The sequence below is a fragment of the Primulina eburnea genome, chromosome 17 (assembly GCF_022965805.1).
Source record: "Primulina eburnea isolate SZY01 chromosome 17, ASM2296580v1, whole genome shotgun sequence".
In the NCBI taxonomy this organism is placed as follows: Eukaryota; Viridiplantae; Streptophyta; class Magnoliopsida; order Lamiales; family Gesneriaceae; genus Primulina; species Primulina eburnea.
In genome coordinates, this window is record NC_133117.1 from 2,968,424 (window position 1) to 2,989,347 (window position 20,924).

The 20,924-nt window shown below is 34.5% G+C and overlaps 1 protein-coding gene and 1 long non-coding RNA gene across 2 annotated transcripts; both read left to right on the forward strand.

The window, feature by feature from the left end:
• The first annotated feature begins 3,383 nt into the window (after positions 1 to 3,383).
• LOC140818807 (uncharacterized) lies at positions 3,384 to 4,654 on the forward strand. The gene is made up of 4 exons (XR_012115064.1): positions 3,384 to 3,517; positions 3,613 to 3,636; positions 3,881 to 3,947; positions 4,530 to 4,654. It is a non-coding gene; the product is annotated as an uncharacterized lncRNA (long non-coding RNA).
• A 7,747-nt stretch (positions 4,655 to 12,401) lies between these two features.
• Positions 12,402 to 19,338, forward strand: LOC140817767 (phospholipase D alpha 1-like). Its single transcript, XM_073177552.1, has 3 exons — positions 12,402 to 12,590; positions 16,774 to 18,637; positions 18,725 to 19,338. Exons 1-3 carry the CDS (start codon positions 12,498 to 12,500, stop codon positions 19,153 to 19,155), a joined length of 2,388 nt encoding a protein of 795 aa, XP_073033653.1. The 5' UTR covers positions 12,402 to 12,497; the 3' UTR covers positions 19,156 to 19,338.
• Positions 19,339 to 20,924: the final 1,586 nt, after the last annotated feature.

Sequence of the window (20,924 nt, forward strand, 5' to 3'; positions counted from 1 at the left end):
CTATGTGTTATCATGTGTATGTAGGTTGAAATCTCTGGCCAGAGTATGGTTGTAATTATGAAAGGGGTTTCATAGATTACACCATTGATGCAACTACAACATGACACATAGTATCGATTCATGGACAACTCTCGATAAACCAATGGTTGTCGAATCGATCGGGATATATGAGTTGAAGAGACCGTACTGTACGCTAACCATAATTGAATGGTTCTTGCAGGCACTATCATTTGATACCTAGGGAATCATGTAAGCGATGCTGCTAGGCGTTTAACATGATTGGTTGGGTACTATCAGACTTGAGTTCTGACGTTCTTGTTATCAAGGTGTTGATAAGTAAGAATGGAGCAATTGGGGTATGCTCATATAAGGACATGTTTAGTCCGAATCACATAGAGATGTGAACCCACGGCTAGTCGTATCAATGAACCATTGAGGGTCACACAAGTGCTAGCTTTCTAGATCCCGTTGAGAAGTAAAATAGTTCAATGTGTTGAACGGCTTATAAAGGAGTTTATAAGCATAAAGAAAATTAGAAGTATGACTTCTATAAAGGAGAAAATAGTTCAATGTGTTGAACGACTTATAAATGAGTTTATAAGTGCAAAGAAAAATAGAAGTATGACTTCTATGAGAGAATGCAAATTTTGATTTATGGAAGTGTTCCTAAAATTAAAATTTGGCCAAGTGAATAATGTATTTGAAAATTGTGATTTTCATAAACATTATTATGGACTAAATTAAATTAATTCAAGTGTTGAATTAATTAGACACTAGTGGACCTAGTAGAGTCCAAATAATTAAATTAATTCAAGTGTTGAATTAATTAAATAATATTGAGTCTTGTAGAGCTCAATTAAAATAATTATTTAACTAGTGGGACTTGGGTAAATTCAAGTAATGTTTAAATAGTCTCAAATATGTTTGAGATAATTAAATTTAGTCCAAAGTTTTTAATTTGATTAAAAACTATATTATATGCATGCATGGGAGGTGAAGGGTTGGAGATTACTTTTTATTAAAATAATGCAAGGCATGCACCTTTTGCTTTTTGCTTTTCTCACAACCAAGACAAGAAAATTAACTCATTCTCCTTCCCCTCCAACATGAGATGGCCGAAACTCTCTTGAGAATTCTCCCTCATTTTTCTCTCTTTTGTTCTTCAAATTGTTGGAGAATAAAATACTTCTTTTCATTGAAAAATCTTCTTGTTTTTCTAGTGCAAAACAAGAAGGGATTTACCTAGTTGGTGGTGGGCTTAATTTTGGAGTAAGGAGGAGGCTTGAAGATCTTCATCCATTCAAGAGCTTTGTTGTTTAACAACAAAGTTGGAGCCACAATCAATCTTTTAAAGATTGATAGGTAAAACTTCTAAACACCCTATGTATGACATGTTTTTGGTGTTTGTTGTATTTTGCTACACAAGATGCAAGGGGGCCGAAATTTTAAAATAAAATTATGCTTCTGTTGTGCTTTCGGTCTCCCTAAATCGTTCCCTTTCAAAAATGGACATCATCTCTTCTGTGGTTTGTGCCTCCGCCACGTTATGCGCCACGTTCTTTGTTAGGGTCAATCGTATGACACCTAAAACCTGTCGGTCAAGGAGCTTCCAATCATCATCCTCCATCTTTTCCGGTTTCTTTCCCGATAGAGGTTGATGCAGCTTCTTAATTTACAGATAATCTCTTATCTGTAACCTCCAGAATGAAAAATCTGTTCCGTCGAACTTGTTGATTCCCGGTCCCGATCCATCAACTCCGGCCATCACTTCTCTAGCCTTAGCAAAAAATCTAAAAAAATCTTTTCTGATGTGGAAGATCAGACAAAGCTGCAACCATAGAGCATACTCAGAATTCTTAAGAATTTTCACAACAAGGCTCTGATACCAGTTGTTGGGGAATTACCCCGAAGCAATGTCGATCACGATGATAATATTGCCGAAAAATTACAGAATAAAATAATCAACAAGAACACAAGATTTACGTGGTTCACCCAAAAATAGGCTACGTCCACGGAGCTACTGCTGATCTTTTATAACAGGAGAAATATTACAACAAGTGTACACAATGATACACTAAATATCTCACACTCCCAACCCGAGCATAACCGAGAAAATATTTTCTCTAACTCACACAAGAGATACTCATAACTCTTTTGTTTTCTCTTGTTTACAAAGCTTTTGGAATTGCTTTTTGGGATGGATCTAAATGAAGTTGGAAGCTACCTATTTATAGATGCAAAATATGGTGTGAACTCAACAATATTTTCCATCAAATACGGCAGGTCAAGAATGGATGCTGCGTGTTTTGTTTGAATTCTTTTCACCAACCACCCACCTAATAGTCAAACATAAACTAAGGCTACGTTTGGTACGCGTGATAGGATAAGTAAATAATTAATAACATAGGGATTAAAAAGTAGAGATATTGATAAATAACATGGTGGGATAAAATTTACGGTGTTTCGTATGATTTTAATCTTACGTATTAATTTTGTACATTAACATAAAATGACCAAAACATCCCCATAATTTTGTCATTAATAATTTATTTTTTCATCTGTAATTTTCTTGGTTCAATGACCACCACCAAAGCCGCATCCACCTCCTACTCCTCCGCCACCTCCAAAACCGCCGCCCCCACCAAAACCACCACCACCACCACCAAGTCCACCACCATCGCCTAAATACTCACAACTCCTTTAGTGGCCACCACCAAAACCTCCACCACCACCCAAGCCGCCTCCACCTCCTACTCCTCCGCCACCACCCAAATCTCCACCATCTCCAAAACCGCCGCCCCCACCAAAACCACCACCACCTCTGAATCCACCACCACCGAGACCTCCACCTCCACCCAATCGGCGCAGAAGACATGGGACTGTATTGAAATTGAGAGATCGGCGCAGAAGACATGGATGGTATCTTGGACTTGATGAAGGAGAGAGAAAGGGATATTTGAACTTGATGTTACATCATTCTCACTACATTTTCATTTGTTGCCACGGAAGCTGTCTCTTATTCTTGATGAGATCTTAGCAAACACTTCCTCCCTTCAGGGGCGGTTCGCGTACAGCATCCACAGGGTAAGACTCAGCATGACTCCTTGTAATGACCCGATTTAATTCTATGTTATTTGGCGATAATTAAGATATATATATATATATATATAGATAGACACACTCTCTCACACACACTACACCTATACACACACACGGATTTCACCTTCTTCCCGTAACTTTCCGTCCAAATCTTCAAACTCATTTCCACCACTTTGACCGCCAATTGTAGCCGTCCCGGTGACCAAAAAATTAAAGTAAATATATGGTTAGAAAGCTCTCGATGAGTGCTATATTTTGGTACCCATATTGAAGTGTTTCTCGACACTTTCTGAAAACCCGTCGAAAACCCGTCGCCCCTTTCTCCGCTGAATCGTCACCGTACGTCGCCGGAGTTCGTAAATTGATTGAGGGCTTTTGTTCTCTGGGTCATAAGCTTCGTTTTGGTATATATATTGAGGTATAAACTATGATTCCAGAAATTGTCTAAGGATTTCTCCAGTTTTTGATTAAATTTGATATCAATATTGATATTGGTTATATTTTTTGATGTAGGTACAAACTTTGAGTTGATTCGAGGTATTGAACAAATTTCAGAATATTTTACAAGAGAATTTTGAATTAGTGAGATGAATAAATCGAGTATCAGCTAGTTCGATGTTTTGCGACTAATTAAAATAGAAATAATTGATTTAGGCATTTTAGTCAAATATTGGAATTTTAAGAATTTAAAATGTCTAAATAGTTGAAATTGGATTTTTAGTGAATTTAAATGGTTCTGGAATTTTTATGTGATAATAAGACCATTTAAATTAATATTCAGGTGATTTTTCTGAGTTGGCATTTCCAGGACTTTCTTGAGGATTTAAGTCACTGGTAAATTAGTGGAGGTACGTAGAGATCAGTTATTTTCACGATGTCTGACAGAGGCATCCGATGATCCTGTGTATGATTTATTTGCTATTTGTTGATTTATGTGATATTATATGCTGACTCACATATTATCAGTCGGTAATTGATGTGCAAAATAAATAAAATATTTCTTTGTTTCACACACGTCTTATTTTGGTTAGACACATCAATACCACTGAACATATCATATTGAGTCTATCTATTATTGAGATCCAGTTATATTTCGGTTGAGATCCGTTATATATATGATATGATATGGTGTCCTGGAGATGTTTGGCTACCTTGATTCGGTCCGGCTTAGGTAGTTGCTGGCTTCGAGGCTGGGCCATATCCCAGGCACGGTCCGCTGAGTCGTGGACCAGCTCGAGCATATATATATGATTGTTGATATCGATCATTTGACTCCTGATATCCTGATATCTTGCACCTATTCATGCATTGCATTCATGCATGGCATCATTGTATTTCTATGTCATATATCGTGGTTTCTTGATGTCTCATACTGGGGTTACTGACCCCCGAGAGGGGGCTGTCGTGTCTTTTGTGTGTGGACATGACAGGTGGTACAGGTGGTTCGACCTCAGGTGCTCGAGAGGAAGCCTCGGGAAGTACCAGAGCTCCTTGAGAGTAGGCTCAGTTGTATTTAGGTACTGCGTGGTGTTGCTGTCTCCCAGATACTATATGTATATATTTGGAGGATTGTATTATGGTATTATCGAGTCTTGTCGGCTCTATGATATTTTGGTTTGTATATGTCATGATCGTGTCTGGCTGGCACGTGTGTATGCTGTTGTGTTTATTGAGGGCACATGTTGTTTATTTTGAGTATTTGATTTTCGGGTATGTCCTATTTACAGGAAGGTCATGCCGAAATTTTTATAGGCACAACCGCAAATTTTTAACTCACTTTTCCGCTGTTAACTGATTAATCATGATTGCATGTTAATAAATTGTTATTAGGATAACGGGCCCTCACAGTTGGTATCAGAGCGTAGACTGGGATACGCTCGTACTAGAGTTAGTACACTCGAGTTTAGGCACAAGATATTTGTGCGCATGTGTTTGATTATTTGAAATTACTTGCTCTTGTATGGCATGAATTACATGTTAGTATCTTAGGGATATGACATGTAGACTATACATTTGAGTTTTATTTCAGTGTTTTGGCTTACATTGAGGTTATTGAATATTTTGGGAATTTAACCTTAAATCCTGTAGAATGGCAACTAGAGGAAATAAAGGGAAAGGAAAAGAAGTGGCTCAGGAGTTTGGGGCACAGAATATCGGAGGAAATGACAGAGTTCCTCGAGGTAGACGCGGGCGTCCTGCTGCAGAGATAGCCGCTAAAGCAGATGCAGAGGTAGAACAGTTAGTGCACCGAGTTGATGAAATGGAATTGGCTGTAGCTCGATTTCAGAATATGCATCCTGCGAAATTCTTTGGAAATGAAGGCAGTGATCGAGCAGAAGGATGGTTGAAACACATGGAATTCTTGTTCAACACAGTACATTATGATGCTGATAGAAGGTTAACTATGGCAGTCCTCCAACTACGGGATCGTGCACAGCGTTGATGGGAGGCTACTACAAATGTACTGCAACAAACTGGTAGTCAGATTTCTTGGGAGGTGTTTCGTGCTAAATTTCTCCAAGAATATGCTCCACCATCCTACTACTCAGCCAGAGAATCTGAATTTTATCGACTCGTTCAAGGTAATATGTCTGTGGAAGAATATGCTCGACAATTTTCTGCTCTTCTCACTTATGTACCACATGTGGCCGTGAGTGAAAAAGAGAAAATTTCAAAATTTTTGGAAGGACTGGACTTTCAAATTCATGCTATGGTTATGGCTGGGTCGCCTGCAACTTATGCCGAAGCTGTTGACAAGGCGATTGGAATTGAGGCTGGATTGAAAAGAGGTAGACAACCACAGGCTCCACAAATGCCTAGTGGTGGTTCATTTTTTTCAGCAGGTACACCATCCATTCCACCTCAGCAGTCATACCAATAGCAGAAACAAAAACAATTCAGACCAAAAGGAAAACAATTTAAAAAGAAATATCAGTCCAGTTCCTCTAGTTCGAGCAGTTCGCAAAGTGCAACGGGTGGACAGTACCCCATGATTTTCTGTGATAAATGTGGGGGCAGACATCCTACTGCACAGTGTAGTGGAGTACAGGGTTCATGTCATACTTGTGGTCAGTCAGGGTATTTTGCCAGAGTTTGTCCGAACCGTGCACAGGGACAGATGCAGCCACAGCAGTTGCCTTATGCCAGAGGTAGTTTTCCAGGTGGCTCATCTCAGCGACCATTTTCTCCTGCACCGTCTTATCAGCAGTCTAATTAACCACAGGTCACGGGTAATGTGCCACAGTCTTTCCAGGGTCCTCAACAAGCTCGAGTATATGCTTTGACCGAGGATCAGGCTAGAGAGGCTCCAGGTGGGGTGATCGCAGGTACTTGCCTTATTTACGATCATATTGCACGAGTTTTATTTGATACTGGAGCATCTCATTCATTCATTGCATCCGATTATGTTGATAAATATGAACTCTGGACTACACCATTTCATGAAACTGTATCTGTGTCTACGCCAGCTGGTCGATTTATTCCATCTGGGCAAATTGTGTTAGATTGTGTGTTGCATTTCGATGATAGCATTATGATCACAAACTTGATTGTATTACCGATGCATGATTTTGATTGTATCATTGGTATGGACACACTGTCTAGTTATCGAGCCACTGTAGATTGTTTTCATGGTGTAGTACGATTTAGGCCATACTATGGTAGCAAATGGAATTTTTATGGTCGAGGATCACAGGCTAAGATACCATTAGTCTCAGTGATGGAAATGTTTAGATTATTATCTTTAGGAAATGAGGGATATATGGTTTATGCTGTGGATGCTACCAAGAAAGAACCGAAATTATCTGATATCCCAGTAGCGAAATAATTTCCTGATGTCTTTCCTGAAGAAATACCAGGCTTTCCACCGCAGAGAGAAATTGATTTTAGCATCGACTTGATGCCGGGTACTGTGCCGATCTCTAGAGCGCCGTACAGAATGGCTCCTGCAGAACTAAAAGAACTGAAAGAGCAGTTACAAGATTTGCTCGAAAAAGGTTATATACGCCCTAGTATGTCACCCTGGGGAGCACCTGTACTATTCGTAAAGAAGAAAGATGGTTCCATGAGAATGTGCATCGATTATAGGCAGCTCAATCGAGTTACTGTTAAAAATAAATACCCTCTGCCTAGGATTGATGACTTGTTTGATCAGCTTCAAGGAAATTCTGTTTATTCGAAGATTGATCTTCGATCAGGATACCATTAACTTCGGGTTAGAGAAGAAGATGTTCCTAAAACAGCTTTTAGAACTAGATATGGGCATTATGAATTCCTAGTAATGCCATTTGGTTTAACAAATGCACCAGCAGTGTTTATGGATCTAATGAATAGAGTGTTCAGAAATTTTCTGGATAAATTTGTTATTGTCTTTATTGATGATATACTGGTGTATTCGAGATCAAAACGGGAACATAAAGAGCATTTACGATTGGTTCTTCAAACACTTCGAGATTCTCAATTGTATGCTAAGTTGTCGAAGTGTGAATTTTGGATGGATAGTGTGATATTCTTGGGTCACGTGATATCAGCCCAAGGTATATCTGTAGATCCGAGTAAAGTTGAAGCAGTCCTGAATTGGGCTAGACCAACCAATATACCAGAAATTCGAAGTTTTATGGGATTGGCTGGGTATTACAGACGATTCATTGAAGGATTTTCGCAGATTGCCCGACCTATTACCCAACTGACTAAGAAAGATGCAAGATTTATTTGGTCAGATGAATGTGAGAATAGTTTTCTTAGATTGAAAGAGAAGCTGACAACAGCACCAGTGTTGGCATTACCATCTGGATCAGGTGGATTTGTGGTTTGTACTGATGCATCATCAAGAGGTTTGGGATGTGTTTTAATGCAACATGGAAAAGTTATTGCCTATGCTTCAAGGCAATTGAAAACACATGAATCCCGATATCCAGTTCATGATCTTGAACTAGCAGCCATTGTTTTTGCTTTAAAAGTTTGGCGACATTATCTATACGGTGAGCAGTTTATTATCTACTCAGATCATAAGAGTTTAAAATATCTGTTTACTCAATCATAACTGAATATGAGGCAGAGACGATGGTTAGATTTGTTGAAAGATTTTGACTGTGAAATACAGTATCGGCCAGGAAAAATGAATCAAGTCGCAGATGCATTAAGCCGGAAGTATCAGGATGTTATGATAGCATCTATCCATGTCTGGCAAAATTATGCTGATTTATGTACTTCTGGTTTGACTTTTCAGCCGAAAGGCAATCATTTTATTGTATCTGATTTACAATTTGAGCCGAAGATTATTTCGAAGATCAAGAAAGCTCAAAAGAATGATTCACAGGTTCAGAAATCGAAAGATCTGGTTTTATCTGGTAACCCAGATAAATACAATATCTCATCAGATGGTTGTTTACGAATGAATAACAGATTGGTGGTACCAAATGTCACAGGATTGAGAGAAGCATTGCTTCAAGAGGCACATTGTAGCCGTCATAGTGTCCATCCTGGTACTCATAGAATGTACCACATACTGAAGCCATATTTCTGGTGGGATGCGATGAAAAGAGACATTTCAGAATTTGTAGCGAAATGTTTGACATCCCAGCAGGTTAAAGCCGAGAGAATGAAACCTGTAGGTATGTTACAGAGTTTAGAAATACCACAATGGAACTGGGAACATATTGCAATGGATTTCGTGACTCACTTGCCCAGATCAAACAGAGGTTGTGATGCTATCTGGGTGATAGTCGACAGATTGTCTAAATCAGCACATTTTATTCCATACGATCGTAGTTATGCTTATAATAAAATGGCACGATTATATGTGGATAATGTTATTCGATTGCATGGAGTTCCAGTATCTATTGTATCCGACCGAGATCCTAGATTTGCTTCCAAGTTTTGGAGTAGTCTTCAAAATGCTTTGGGTACTAAGTTGGCAATGAGTACAGCTTATCATCCCCAAACAGATGGTCAGACAGAGAGGACTATACAAACTTTGGAAGATATGTTACGATCAGTGGTAATGGATTTTGGGGGAAACTGACAAGAATCTTTACCATTGGTTGAATTCTCATACAATAATAGTTTTCAAACAACTATTGGGATGGCACCATTCGAAGCTTTGTATGGTAGAAGGTGTCGATCTCCCGTATGTTGGAATGAAGTTGGAGAAAAACCATTGGCACAACCCGAGTTCGTTGAAGAAATGAATGAAAAGATAAATTTGATTAGAAAAAGAATGAAATCATCTCAGGATCGTCAAGCTAGCTACGCAAATAAAAGACGTAGACCTTTAGAATTTCAAGTTGGCGATCAAGTTTTCTTGAAAGTTTCACCGTTTCGTGGAACGATGAGATTTGGGCAAAAAGGGAAGTTAGCTCCACGTTATATTGGACCGTATACTATTATTGAGAGGATCGGTTTATTGGCTTATAGATTGGACTTGCCGCAGAGTTTGTCTGTTATTCATGATGTGTTTCATGTATCTATGCTGCGGAAGTATGAGCCGGATCCATCTCATGTTCTGAGACCCGAGGATGTGGAGTTGGACAGTTCTCTTAGCTATGTTGAGTATCCTATACAGATTCTTAATCGAAAGGATAAGCAACTTCGAAATAAGACGATTCCACTGGTTATGATACAGTGGAGTAGACATGGGACTGAAGAGGCAACATGGGAATTGGAGGCTAAAATGCGGCAAGAATGGCCTCACTTGTTTGAAATTGTCACAAATTATTCCGTGTACTCTGACTTTCCTATGTACTATCAGTGGTAGATGTGTGACTATGTTGTATAAAATGTGTGTGTTGTGTGTTTCGATTTCGAGGATGAAATCTTTTGTTAGATGGGGAGAAATGTAATGACCCGATTTAATTCTATGTTATTTGGCGATAATTAAGATTAATTATTTTAAATTGAGGAATTTAAAATAATTAAGTCAAATAATTAAATTGTGTGTTTATGCATATTTAAATTTTATAGCACACAAGAGTTGAAATAAAATGGAAGGGATCAAGTTTCGAACCCCGAACAGATAAAAGATAAACATGCATAATATATATATATATATAGACACACTCTCTCACACACACTACACCTATACACACACACGGATTTCACCTTCTTCCCGTAACTTTCCGTCCAAATCTTCAAACTCATTTCCGCCACTTTGACCGCCGATTGTAGCCGTCCCGGTGACCAAAAAATTAAAGTAAATATATGGTTAGAAAGCTCTCGACGAGAGCTATATTTTGGTACCCATATTGAAGTGTTTCTTGACACTTTCTGAAAACCCGTCGAAAACCCGTCGCCCCTTTCTCCGCTGAATCGTCACCATACGTCGCCGGAGTTCGTAAATTGATTGAGGGCTTTTGTTCTCTGGGTCATAAGCTTCGTTTTGATATATATATTGAGGTATAAACTATGATTCCAGAAATTGTCTAAAGATTTCTCCAGTTTTTGATTAAATTTGATATCAATATTGATATTGGTTATATTTTTTGATGTAGGTACAAACTTTGAGTTGATTCGAGGTATTGAACAAATTTCAGAATATTTTACAAGAGATTTTTGAATCAGTGAGATGAATAAATCGAGTATCAGATTTTATGTGGTGTGATGAGTGTATCTGACAGATCTAATCAATTTTGTGTTAGATTTAACATCATGAACTATCTCATTTTGATATCTGTATTAGAATTTAACCATCCTAGCCTATTTAATAATTTAAGTATATTGCGTTTAGTAAAAAGCTTAAAGCCTACAAAAAAAAATTCTCATCCATGCCACACATAAAAATATAATTTAGATACTTAAATTCCTGTGTTACAAATTTGTGGTTCAAGTAATAATTTTACCATCATTAACAAGAACTTTCTTTAGAATTTTATCTATATAGCTCGTATGGATTCGGGAGCGAGATTGCTCTCGCTATTGACACATAGTTTATTATCGACAAGTTTAATACTTCGAAGAATCGAAGGTTGTGACTTAAATAATTCTTAGATATTTTTATAGTATAGTTTTAGTACTTTTATTTTCCATCCTTTAAATTAAAATGATGTGTTACATTGAAACAAATTTTTTCCCACAAAATAAACAATTTCTGGCTACATCACTAAGGTAGTATTTACAAGAGCTTATTTTAAGCGTTTTCAAACTTTTAATCAATAAAATGTTTGGAAATTGAATTTATAAGCTAAAAAACACTTCAAATAATATCTATTATAAACACTACCTAACTGTCTTTACTGTATACTATGTAAAAATAGACTTATACCAATTTTTTAAATCAAAAAAATAGATCAAACTCCACCAAAAACACGAAATTTCATACGTTGGACCGACCATATATTTCGGTCTATGCTTTTTTAAAAAAATATTTGTACAGAGTTTCATAAATTTTCGGACAAACTTATGTTACAATTATTGAACATTATTCTAAATTTGCTATTGTTGCAAAATCATTAAAAATAACTATATACAACATAAACTTATGTTGTTTTGTTATTACATAATTAGCCTTTTTATTTTTATTTTCCCGACCCACTGTATATTATTCCACAAATCAACAATAAATTTAGCATCTTATTTTCAATCTCTGTCCTGAATATTTTGTTAACAATTTTTTTTAAATCATATTTCGTCGAAATTGAATACTATATAACAAAGCCACTCGGTTAGAGGACAATTCACCATTACACATGTTTTGTTTCGACACAAATTCCGCCGCCCATGTTGCCTTTTCTTTTTATTGGGTGTGCCCCACTCTTATTGTACCAAAACAACAATATTTCTTTCTTTTTTAAAATAAAAATAAAACAAGATTCCAACTCATTGATTAAAAATAAAAAATGGTTCTCCATACATTGCTACTATCATCGATAACAACACGATACACACACATCATATAAAAACTATATATATATATATTGGACATATATAATAAAAGACAAAAACTTGTATGAGACGGTCTCACGGATCGTATTTTGTGAGACGGATAGATCTCTTTATTTGGGTCATCTATAAAAAAATATTACTTTTTATTGTGAATATCGGTAGGGTTGACCTCTCGTGAGACTGTCTCACAAGATACCTACTAATAATAAAAAGAAGTAGGATAGTCGGCGATAACAACAAGATAGACAGACATCATATATACATATATATATATATATATATATATATATATATATATATATATATATATATATATATATATTGGACATATATAAGAAAAAAAGTACGATTGTTTCCATTTACTAATTTATAAGAATTCGTGGACAGAAAAAATTTACAGAAACACGAGAGGAGTTGAAATATATATATATATATATATATATATATATATATATATATATATATAAGAGAGAGATTGGGCTTGGATTGATCATCGATCAGCAGGAAAATCAGAGAAAATAATGGCAGAAATTTTACTCCACGGTGATCTTCATGCAACTATATATGGGATTGATAAGCTGCACATTGGATTCATTGCCGAATTATTTCACAAGGTATTTTATTTTCAACCTAAACATTTTTCGTATACATCGTCTCGAATATATATATATATATATAAATATATATGGGTTTTGAAGTTCGTTTCCTGAATGCTAATTAGTAAGTTCAAGCAATTATGGGGATCATTTTTCAGGACTTGAATTCGATTATCGATCCGATTTAACTCGTTTTTGCAAGCATTTTCCTGCTGCTGCTAATTACTTAGATTTTATAGAAGTAGAAATTATCATCGGTGCAACTTACAAAGGATGAATTGTTATTCAAATTTTTTCTGTTAATTTGATTCATCTTGGAAAATATAAAAACTTTTATTTCATCGTATATATTTTTTGCTAAACGTTTTAAAAACGTAGAAGGAAGGTTACCCACGATTACATTTTATTTTTAGATTTTAAAACTATTTCAATATATTTTAATTTAAAGAACTCTTTTTAAAACCTTTTTTTCCATGCATTTTGATAGTTTTATAATAATTTCAAAACAGTGATTAAATTATTTAAATGTACAGAACATTATCTAGACAACATGAATAGATTTGTAGACTTTTTAATAATTCACTATTCACGATAATAATACATTAAAGTTCCCTTTCTTGGGACCAATTAAATATCGTACAGTGCGCTGTTGCAGTGTAGAGCTCAACTAATTTAATTTATTTATTTTTTTCATTTTAATGGTCCACACGAATTTTGAAATCGTGACTTTCTAATAAAAATCCAGAAATAATTTAATTTTTTTTTTTCATTTTAATGGTCCTCACGAAATTTGAAATCGTGACTTTTCTAAAAAAATCCAGAAAAATATTGTCCCGATTAACGAGGAATAAAACAAAATAAAAGATGTCAAGATATTGGTATGCTTAATTAATGTTTGGTGTTATGTGTAAATCAACGAATATTGACAACAAGCACTCTCACTCAGACAGTTAGACGCCGGGAAAATATCTAAAATTCTGGTATACCATATTTATCGTACCACAAAATATCGTATATATCGAATGTAACGATATACCGTCAATTTCAGCACGGTACGATACCATATAGAACTTTTCGATATTGGTATATGTATCGATGTAACATTAAAAAAATCTCAGTATTTCAGTATATATTATAATATAATGTCAATATCGATATGAAATTCATAAAAATTAGGTATTTCAGCGTGAATAACAAATTTTTTTTAAAGAAATTAGGTATAGAAGATATTATATTGACACCGTATCGAAATTTATCAGTATTCATTTCTCGATACTTAAATTTTTCGATACGCTATATGATATTATTTGAAAAACTTGTTATGCTATATCGAACCAGGCCTAGTCTCACTTCTACATAGTAAAAAAAAAACTTGTGGAAAATTCAGTTGTTGATATATGAAATAGTCGAACTTTTCTAACATTTCTTGTTGGTGAAAAACAAAATATATTTAAAATAAATGGGATAAATATTATAAAATAATATAGAGAAATATTAAATGCATTTTTTGTAATTTTACTCGAGTTTTGTAGCCGAATTTTGAATGAGAAAGGGTAGGTAGGGTGGAAAGGCTGTTTGCACGTGGAAATTGATATTATTATGTTGCTGACTTCTCTATTATTGTATATTCTTTACGAATTATTTTTTCGATTTTGGATTTTTTTTAGATAATTAATTTGTGGTGTATAAATTATGCTAGCCCTAGACGTCACTTTAACTTGGAACCGGTGGATTAAAAGTTTGAGATTAGGGTTAGGTCTGATTAAAATGACATTATATTATATATATATTTATACACACACACACACATAGCAGTTCATTTTGGCTTCTAAATTAAATATATCAAATTATTTTTCTAAAATATACTTCTTTAATGATAAAATAAGATAAAACACATAAAAACTCAAATATTAGATTTGATTGGGAAAAAAATTAATTCAACATAATTACACTTATATAAAATTATATCTGTATTTTAAATTTAATATACACATATATGAAGTGTCGAGAATAATTATAATTACGATACCCTTGATAAAGTTCGGATTTTATTTTTTGTTTGAATTTTGAATACTAATATAATTGAGTTGTTTTATATTTGATATACATATAAATATATAGTGTTGCAGTATTCTGTCTAAATATAAAAATATTTATTAATATGATCATTAACCGTGATCATATGTTTACTATCACTTGACGCCTATTTTAAATTCACAAACCTTAAAATTGTACAAATAATATGGTTACACTATGAGTTTTCAAAGTAATAAAACAAATATATCAATTTTAATTTTTTTTAGAACAATCATAATTTCTAAAATTTATATGATATATTTTGAAGTTATGAAGTTTTATATATAAAAAAGCTCTTTGAAAAAGTAGCTACAAGTTCTATAAGTATTTATTAATGGAAATTTAACATGACGTAAAAAATGGAGACAATTATAATATTTTTTAAAAAAATATTTTTCGTGTAAAAAATCTTTAAAAAACATAATAAAATTTAAAAATCTTATAAATCATTATAAGTAACTTAGATATAATAGTGCTTTATTTCACATAAAAATAATTTGAATTCATTTTGATTCCTCATTTTCTATCACTCTAAAGTATATAAGAGTAATTGTTTCACACAAAATCAATTTAAACTAATTTTGATTCTTTCAAGTGTTCTCTTGTGGCACCCAACAATTATTTGTGTTACTCATGCCTAGAGTTTTTACGGTTTGGCCCATTGGCACCCATGTCGGTGCAATCTTCATTATGTACATCATCCACTTATTATTAGGCTTTGAATTGTAATTCACAATTATGATAAATAAAATTCGTATTTTTGAACTAAAAGACTGGTCTTTCACTATCATTCAGTTTTGTTAATGATTTCATATCCATCAATATTTATTAGTTCTAATATATTAATATTGTATTGTAAAAATAACAAGAAAATTAGATATAAGATATTGTTTATACTTTATAAATTCTAAAATAAAAATATAATTTTAATATAATTAACTTTAAAAATAGTATGAATTTATTTCAAAACAAAGGAATATGAAGAGAATCGGAAGAGATTTAAATATAAAATGGTTCAGATAAAATATACATAAGTTACTTGTCAAAGATAATATGGCTAAGGGATTCAAGAAATTATGTTTTCAAAGCTTGTCACGAATAACCAAAAGATATTAAAATAGGAAGCCGAAAATAAAAATATGCACTATAATTATGTATTACACAAGTACACAACCATTTGCACAAGCTTTTGGTTTTAGTTATGGATGAACAACAATCCATTAAAGAACATGAATGAACCGATTTCATACCGAAACGAGAGTGATTGTTTCATTTTATTTTGAAATCCATTAATTCACGGGAAAATTCGACTCCTCTCATATATATATATATATCCATAGTACTGTCTCACAAAAGACCTACTCAAAAATTAGATAACTATAAAATTTTAAACAATAGTATAAAATTTATTTTCCTTCGATTTATTTAAAATTTAATTGATTAATGGAAAAATAGAAACCAAACAAAAAATGGAGTGTAAATTTTATTCCAAAAAAATGGAGAGGCTGAATTTCATTTTTTTTTTTTCAATTTATTTGTAAATTCTGTTCCAAAAAATGGAGGTTAAATTTCAATTTATTTTAGAATTTATTAATAGATGAGAAAAAACGAACAAAGAGACATATGCATTTATTATTATTATTTAATGAAGATAATAATATTCATGTAATTTACAATTCAAAGTCATATGCTATTATTATTATAGTAGTAGTAGTAGTATATATATATATATATATATATTTATTTATATATTTGACGGGATGACGTATATCAATAAGTAGATGATATAATATAATATAATTTGATATGTTGTTCATCAATCATGTTCAACTTTATATTTATCATTGAGATAACACTCACGTAGTGGACGTGACGAAACATATCAATAAATAGTACCAACAATTCCCGAGTTACAAATTTGCATAACCATTCTATTGACTCCAAAAGTGCAATTCATATCACTATATCAGCAAAGATTGGAATTTACAATATAATATAATACAATTAGAAACAATGACAAAAGGAACAAAGTATGGAAATTTATTTTTCGTTTTATAATACAACAGGTCCTAAATTATTCAATGTCAAAAAAACTATGTATCAGCTTTGATCGTATTCAATACAGATAACTGGTTCAAAGCTCTACGCAACAATTGATTTAGGAAAGGCCCGAGTTGGAAGAACAAGATTGCTCCATCATCAACACTCACATCCTGAATGGAACGAGTCTTTCCATATATACTGCGCTCACACGGCCTCCGAAGTTGTGTTCACCATCAAACTCGACGATGCCATTGGAGCTGATGATATCGCAACAGCCTCAGTACCCGTATCCGATTTGATCCAAGGTGAAGTAATCGATAAATGGCTCGAAATCCATTATACTCATCATAAACTGATGCACGAGCATTCGAAAATCCATGTTAAGCTGCAGTTCTACGATGTTACCCGGGAACGTTGTTGGGCTCGAGGCATTAAAAGTCCTAAATTTCCTGGTGTTCCTTTCACGTTCTTTCCGCAGAGGAAGGAATGCAAAGTTACACTTTATCAAGATGCTCATGTTCCTGATGCTTTCATACCCAAGATTCCACTAGCCGGTGGGAAATTCTACGAACCAAACCGGTGCTGGGAAGACATTTTCGATGCCATTTGGAACGCGAAACATTTGATCTATATAACAGGTTGGTCTGTTTTTACGAATATCATGTTGATACGTGATAATAGGAGGCCTAAACCAGGGGGTGACATGATTCTTGGCGACCTTCTGAAGAAAAAAGCTAGTGAAGGCGTGAGAGTACTAATGCTCATTTGGGATGATAGGACTTCGGTCGGAGGGCTTAAAGATGATGGACTAATGGCAACTCATGATGAAGATACGGGGAGTTTTTTTCGAAATAGTGATGTTCATTGCCAGTTATGTCCACGTAATCCCGACAATGGGCGTAGCTTAATCCAGAACATAGAAATCGGCACGATGTTTACTCATCATCAGAAGATTGTGGTGGCTGATTGTGCCATGCCTGACGGAGGTACACATAGGAGGAGAATTGTTAGTTTTATAGGCGGGATCGATCTATGTGATGGCAGATATGACACTCAGTTTCACTCCCTTTTTCGAACTTTAGACTCCGCACATCACGACGATTTTCATCAGGCAAATTATAAGGGTGCAACCATTCAAAAAGGTGGCCCAAGGGAGCCGTGGCATGATATTCATTGCCGATTGGAAGGGCCTGCAGCTTGGGATGTTCTCTACAATTTCGAGCAACGATGGAGGAAACAAGGCGTGACTGATATACTATTAGAACTTCAAGAACTTGATGACATCATAATACCCCCATCTTCCGTTATATTTCCTGATGATCACGAAACTTGGAACGTCCAAGTTTTTCGATCCATAGATGGTGGAGCTGCTTTCGGTTTCCCTGATTCACCTGAAAATGCAGTTAAATCTGGGCTAGTGAGTGGCAAAGATAATGTCATCGAGCGAAGCATTCAAGATGCGTATATCCATGCTATACGACGTGCAAATAATTTCATTTACATTGAGAATCAGTACTTTCTTGGAAGCTCGTTTTCTTGGTACTCGGACGACATCAAGGTCGAAAACATCGGTGCTCTACATGTCATTCCAAAGGAACTGTCGCTAAAGATTGTGGATAAGATCACAAACGGGCAGAGATTTACAGTTTACGTCGTGATTCCGATGTGGCCTGAAGGGTATCCAGAATCTACATCAGTCCAAGCTATATTAGATTGGCAAACGAGGACTATGGAAATGATGTACACTGATATAGTTCAAGCCCTCAAATCAAAAGGGATTGAGGCAAATCCTAAGGATTATTTAACATTCTTTTGTTTAGGTAACAGAGAAACAAAAAAAAGTGGAGAATATGAGCCATTAGAAAAGCCAAACCTCGATACAGATTACGGTAAAGCTCAGCAGGCCAGGAGAGGAATGATCTATGTTCATGCCAAGATGATGATTGGTAAATTATTTCTTTTTTCATAATATATATGCTTGCAGCACTAAAAATGAAATCATGCCTTTTCAAACATTTGCTTTGTATTTGCAGTCGACGACGAGTACATCATCATAGGATCCGCGAACATCAACCAAAGATCCATGGACGGGGCAAGGGATTCAGAAATTGCAATGGGAGCCTACCAGCCATACCACTTATCCTGTAAACAGCCAGCAAGAGGTCAAGTGCACGGCTTTCGGATGGCGTTGTGGTACGAGCATCTGGGACTTCTGGATAACTGTTTCTGTCATCCACAAAGTTTGGAATGCATTCAGAAAGTGAACCAATTGGCTGAAAGAAACTGGAAGCTTTACGCGGCGGATGTCATGGAGGGCGATTTGCCTGGACACTTGATGACTTACCCGATTGAGGTTTTGCCGGATGGAAAGATTGCCGAGCGCTCCGGGACCAAGAATTTCCCGGATACGAGGGCGCGGGTCCTGGGTACTAAAGAGCTGTATCTTCCAATCCTCACAACTTGAAAATGTCCCTGCTGATTCAATGCAAGTGATTATATCATGTGCATTATGTAACTGAATACTTGTATATTGCAAGATACTGATGACAGTGCCAGGGTTGTGTCACATTCTTCTAGAAAATCAGAACTTCTCTGGTAAAATTATTCCATAGCTGAATTCTGGTGGCAAGATCTTGGTTTCAAGTTATGTCGAGCAGGTGCATGAAATTGGTTTTTTCTTAAAAAAAAAGCACAATGAACTAGAAGTAATGTGACTAAATATGGGCAAACTTAAAGAAAGGAGAGTGGATATGATGTTGGACTAGTTTAATAGTGTGATCAGGGATGTATACTACACGAATTGAATATCAAGATGTATATTTGAGCTCGAGGTCGAGCTCAATTCAAAACTCATATAGTTAATATTTTTGGCTCTTGTAAGAGCTCGAGCTCGGGCTGGACTCGAAATATTTTAACATGTTTGCGGACATCTCAAGGTTATTTCTCGAAAATAGATGTACTCAAAATGTATTATTTAATATATAATCATAATATATCAATAAAACATTGATTTTGCAAGGTTTTTCAAAATTATTGAACAAAATAATTCTGATCAAATTCGACTCGAAAAATGTTCGAACGTCTTAGATTTCAATTTGAATTTGATGATATGGACTGAATATTTTTCAAACTAGAATAAAAAGCTCGCAAGTCGGTTCAGAGTTTCCAATTTTTTTTAAAAAATTATTTCTTGAACAATTCACGGTGAAAAATCATTTTGGTCCTTTAAATTTACAAATTCTCTCTTTAGTTCTTGTAACTAGTAAAACTTGAGCATGGGTTCATTAACTTTTAATTTTTTACGATTTTGATCTGATTTTTGCTCGGCTAAGATGTAAAATCCGATGACATGACAACAAATTTAGAGATTTTTAATTTAGAAGGAAATAATCCTAGTTGATTTGCCACCTTATTCCATCCATCAAACCAAAATAATAAAATATTTTTAAAAAAAAAAATTAAAAATCAACCTCAAAAAATAAGACTGCAAAATCAAAATATTAAAACATTTCACTATATCCTACTAAAGAGAATAGAACTGAAAGTGAAATTAGAATTTTCGATCAACTGATTGATATATATATATATATATATATATATATATATATATATATATATATATATATATAGTGTTTCGATATTTGCACCAACAGAAGTATAAAACCTCGAAAAAAATTATGCCACAAACATCTTTATCCTTATTTTAGTTTCGAACGTTTGAAAATATTATTCACCATATTAATTATGAATTCACCTTTTTCACAAAGTTTGGTGCTTTACCCATTCATTTTCTGGGGTTTTTTCACCGATTACCACAAATTTATTAAAATCTTAATAAAATAACGTAAAAAAAAATATTTAACAAAGTAAGGTATCACGCCTCTTGAAGAGGCGTGACTAACAAAATTTTTTTTTTTAAAAGAAGTCACGCCTCTTGCCTTAAATTTGTTTTAAAAAAAGCAAGTCAGATGGCGTGACTTGCCTAATTTTTTCAAAAAAAAATTAGACTTACTTTAATGCAACAGACGCAGACTCTTAAAAGCTGCGACACATTAATAAGATTGGTCAAAGGCTGAAAAGGCGTGAATTGAATTATTGAAAATTGGAGTGCAGTGAAAGCCATGTACATTTGTTCTTTTTTGTTTTGGAAGCATCCCGATCATTTGCCTATATACGAGGAAGAGTTGTGTTTCAATTTTTCATCTTTCATCTTGAGTAAGTTCTCTTGATTCT

What these genes read in the sequence shown, in the direction of transcription:
- LOC140817767 (XM_073177552.1), top strand. Translation starts at nt 12,498, where the DNA reads ATGGCAGAAATTTTACTCCACGGTGATCTTCATGCAACTATATATGGG. An exon ending in TTGCCGAATTATTTCACAAG is followed by an intron (nt 12,591 to 16,773) that starts GTATTTTATTTT and finishes TATTCAATACAG; the next exon opens with ATAACTGGTTCAAAGCTCTA. An exon ending in TCATGCCAAGATGATGATTG is followed by an intron (nt 18,638 to 18,724) that starts GTAAATTATTTC and finishes TTGTATTTGCAG; the next exon opens with TCGACGACGAGTACATCATC.